The 3,683-nt window shown below is 41.5% G+C and overlaps 1 protein-coding gene across 1 annotated transcript; it reads left to right on the forward strand.

Annotated features, from left to right (window-relative positions):
* The first annotated feature begins 954 nt into the window (after positions 1-954).
* LOC103650511 (splicing factor SF3a60 homolog) lies at positions 955-3,048 on the forward strand. The gene is made up of 2 exons (XM_020550888.1): positions 955-1,203; positions 2,965-3,048. Exons 1-2 carry the CDS (start codon positions 1,030-1,032, stop codon positions 3,046-3,048), a joined length of 258 nt encoding a protein of 85 aa, XP_020406477.1. The 5' UTR covers positions 955-1,029.
* The last annotated feature ends 635 nt before the right edge of the window (positions 3,049-3,683 follow it).

The following is a 3,683-nucleotide window of genomic DNA, read 5'->3' on the forward strand; positions in this document are numbered from 1 at the left end:
TAGATTCCCAATCTAATCTCGATTTGTCTTGTACCTTATCATTGTCCTGGATGACAAGTAAATACTAAGTGCAGTTACATATAATCCTAAGCTCAAAATATTTACATATATGAAGCACAACTCACCTCATTAACATTATTTCCACCTAATGCATCTAGATGTAGGGAACTTGAACAAGGGGGTGAAGACATTACAGGACCTGTCATTAATTCTACAAATAATTTACAAATATTAAAGGTTAAACGTGCCGCTCTTCATACAACACACAAGGCACAAATAATTTACAAATAATTTCTACCTGGATGGGAAGAAATGGCTATGTCTGCATCTTTGAACAACAGCAAATCCGAAGCATCGACATCCTTCATTCTGGTTAATGAATGGGGGGAGATATAAGTTGAATGAATGGGGGGAGAAACGTTGAATGAATGAAGACCAAGCACAGAAAGACTCACGGTGGCGTATGGTCAGAAGCATCGGCATCCTTCATTCTGGTAAATGCGCACGAACGGGGATGGAGGACACCTGCGCACGGGAGATCTCTGCGCACGGACGGGGATGGAGGACACCTGAGCCTCTAGGTCGGAGATGGCTGAGTACGAGATCTCTGGAAATGAAGGGGACGGCGGGTTTATGCGGACTGCGGCTCTAGGTCGGAGGCAGCGGCGCCCGGCTATGGAGAATGCGACGGAGATGGAGAAGAAGGGGACCGGGATGAAGGAGACCGAGAAGGAGACCTAGCGACGGAGAACGGACGGCGAAGAGGCTGGGGGGACGGAACCAGGTTAATAGAGTTGTTAACCTATTAATAGAGCTGTCATTTCCATTTTAGAGTGTTGGCTACGCCCAGCTTTTCCATAAGAGAGAAACCATCGCCTGAGCCTCTATTTCGTCGAAGCCGCATCCGTCGTGTTTCATAATAACAAATTTCTCGGCGTAACTCCCCTTTCCCTCGCCTCTCTGCGGCGCTGCGCGGCACCCAGCTTCCTATACGAAGCACCGGAGGCGGGGTAGACTAGCGGGCTGGCCATGGCGTCAATGGTGCTGGAGGCGACGAGGGTGGTCCATGAGGACTTGGAGAGGCTGGAGCGCCTCGCGGCGCGCGAGCTGCAACGGGAGCCTGATAACTCGCGCGGCCGCTTTTTTCAGTCCCACCGCATCCGCCACATGCTCGACCTCGTCGTCTCCACCTCCTGCAAGCTCGTACGTCCATTTATTCTCTTTCTGAGGGTTCACGACTCCATCCACTTTAGTGATTCGCTTTGTTTAGCTATTTTAGGTTTGGACATGATCTATATTTGTCGTTTGTACTATGAAAGGCTCAAAGAGGTATTTATATAACCTTGCCTAGTTGGTTGCCTGATTGTGACAAAAGTCAAATATATGCCAGTACTCACTACTCAGGCACCAAAGCTCATGATGCTGCATATTATGTTTTTCTTTCGGGACGCCGCACTCACTCTCAGTATTGGTAGGTCCATCCACTTCTGCAGAAAAGTTATAGCATAACACAACAATTCAGAGGGGTGATTAGGAAATTTCCTCTCAAATGTCATCTTATTGCACGTTTTCCAAATTGACAACGCCAAGCCTGCAAAGAAAAAATAAGAAGGCATATGTACGTTGGGGTAAATTCAGGTTAGTTTTAGCCTAACTTCTCATGAAGTCAGATTTAAAAATGGGATCAGTCCCATCTGAAAACCTCTATAAAACTGCACCATGCAAATCTAGCAATAGGACATCTAAAGAAAATATTTCTATGTTCTCATGTTCATTAGAGAGATCAATTCACACACCATTTCTTGGCCCTTCTTTTTGGAACTGTTGTGTCCTGCATCTTACCATAGAAGAATTGATAATTTTCATGGGTGGTTTTCATTTCCAAAGTTCCGTCATACTGTCACTGACCCCACCATGAGTTAAAAGTATGTATAAGATTTAGTAGTGAACTGCTGCCATCAAATCCACCCATGTATTGTACATTGTAGTGAGATGAGATCATGAGAATAGAAACCCACTGAAATTTATACCCCAATCATCTTCAATATTCAGCCACTAGCATTTGGTTCTTCACAAATCCTATGTAACTCAGTGTACTCGGTTTTTAAATCTCAATCCATATATCATTCCACAAAAAAAAATCTTCCTGTTATTGTTTGATTTCTGTTGTGGGATTTTGGTGGTGTCGATGGTACGATTTAGGCAATGATTGAAACTGTGATGGAGAATTATCAATAACTTGACAATCATTCAATGATACATTTTTTTTATTTTCACCAATGTGTGGTCCTTTTCATGCTAGTTAACATTGCATATTCACTACATTTTTTCTATTAATATTATACTATTCTCACAATAGTTTTAATTAGGTTGCTAATGACCTGGTTCTGCATTTTGATAGGAAACTTTTGGCTGTTACCTCGACTTGCATGAGCTTTATAACGAGTTCATAAATTCCAAGTTTGGAACGCTGATGGAATACTCGACTTATGTTGGCTGTTTCTCCTAGATGGACAAGATCTCACATAGTCATAAAGCTACCAGATATGTCATGCCTTTTCACTAAGGTCTGAAACATATGATTTCCTAGCATGTGTTTGACTAGTATGGTTATGCCATATCCATCTCTGGTTGAATCCCTTTTGTCTTTTCTGATAGCGGTAGTATGTGGTGAGGGACATTGCCTACCGTAGGTTAGTAGGGTTCAACTTCAACATGTTCAAGTCTATATCTAGGATAGATAATCAGCTGCCTGTTGTTGAACCTGTCTACCATTTATTTTATATGGTTCATAGGGAAAAAGAACCTAATTCATGGTATAGGGCAGTGCATATCCAAGTACATATGTATGATAGTTGCTCAACTTTTTCATCTGTCTAACATTCAGTTTCATATGTTGGTGCGCTTATATGTGAATTGTAGTGTTGGATATTGTTTATATTTTTCAATTTCTTTAATTGACAGACAATGCAGAGAATACTTGGAACACATTTTGGAATATCTGACATCATTTCTGTATCGCATAGAGCCATTGCAAGACGTCGATAAGATTTTTTAAAGGTCAGTATTATTTTACCTTTTTCTCCATATTAATGTTCCTTTGTGCTCCACATTTTTATGTGATTATGTAGTGTTTTACTTTGGATTATACTCCATTTCCTAGCTTTTTTTAACTATGATGTCACACCTTTATATTCATTCAGGAGCTACTAATAATAGTGTTTTGGCAGTAGTTTGTTCAATAGTATAGAGCATATTTATGACTAAATACTTATAACTAACATTCTAACGGGCGTACATTTGTACAGCTGAAGAGTGAATTTGAGGAACGATGGGCCAATGGAGAAATACCTGGATGGGGAAATTTTTTTTTCTCGAAAAACGCAGGAGAGCTGCGCATCATTATATTAAGAAGGGGAAATTAAGGTCCAAGAGGACCAGTACAAAAAAACCACCCTATGGTGGCCAGCAACAAGCATAAATAAAACTATCCATAGGACTAGGATACAAAAAGACGACCAAGGAAAAGAATTAGGTCGGGCTTGCTGCGCCTAGAGCAGCAGCAAGCCCAAGGCTTCCGAGGTGTTTGGCACCAGCCAGCACCCATAAGGATAGCTCGTCGATGAAACTTCTATGCACCTTGCCAATGGTTGGTAACTCTCCATCGAAAATAACTCTGTTTC

This window comes from Zea mays, chromosome 3 (assembly GCF_902167145.1).
Source record: "Zea mays cultivar B73 chromosome 3, Zm-B73-REFERENCE-NAM-5.0, whole genome shotgun sequence".
Classification (NCBI taxonomy): Eukaryota; Viridiplantae; Streptophyta; class Magnoliopsida; order Poales; family Poaceae; genus Zea; species Zea mays.

Excerpts from the sequence above, each read along its gene's own strand:
- LOC103650511 (XM_020550888.1), top strand. The coding sequence starts at position 1,030 with ATGGCGTCAATGGTGCTGGAGGCGACGAGGGTGGTCCATGAGGACTTG. Across the intron at positions 1,204-2,964 it reads TCTCCACCTCCTGCAAGCTC|ACAATGCAGAGAATACTTGG; the intron begins GTACGTCCATTT and ends TTTAATTGACAG.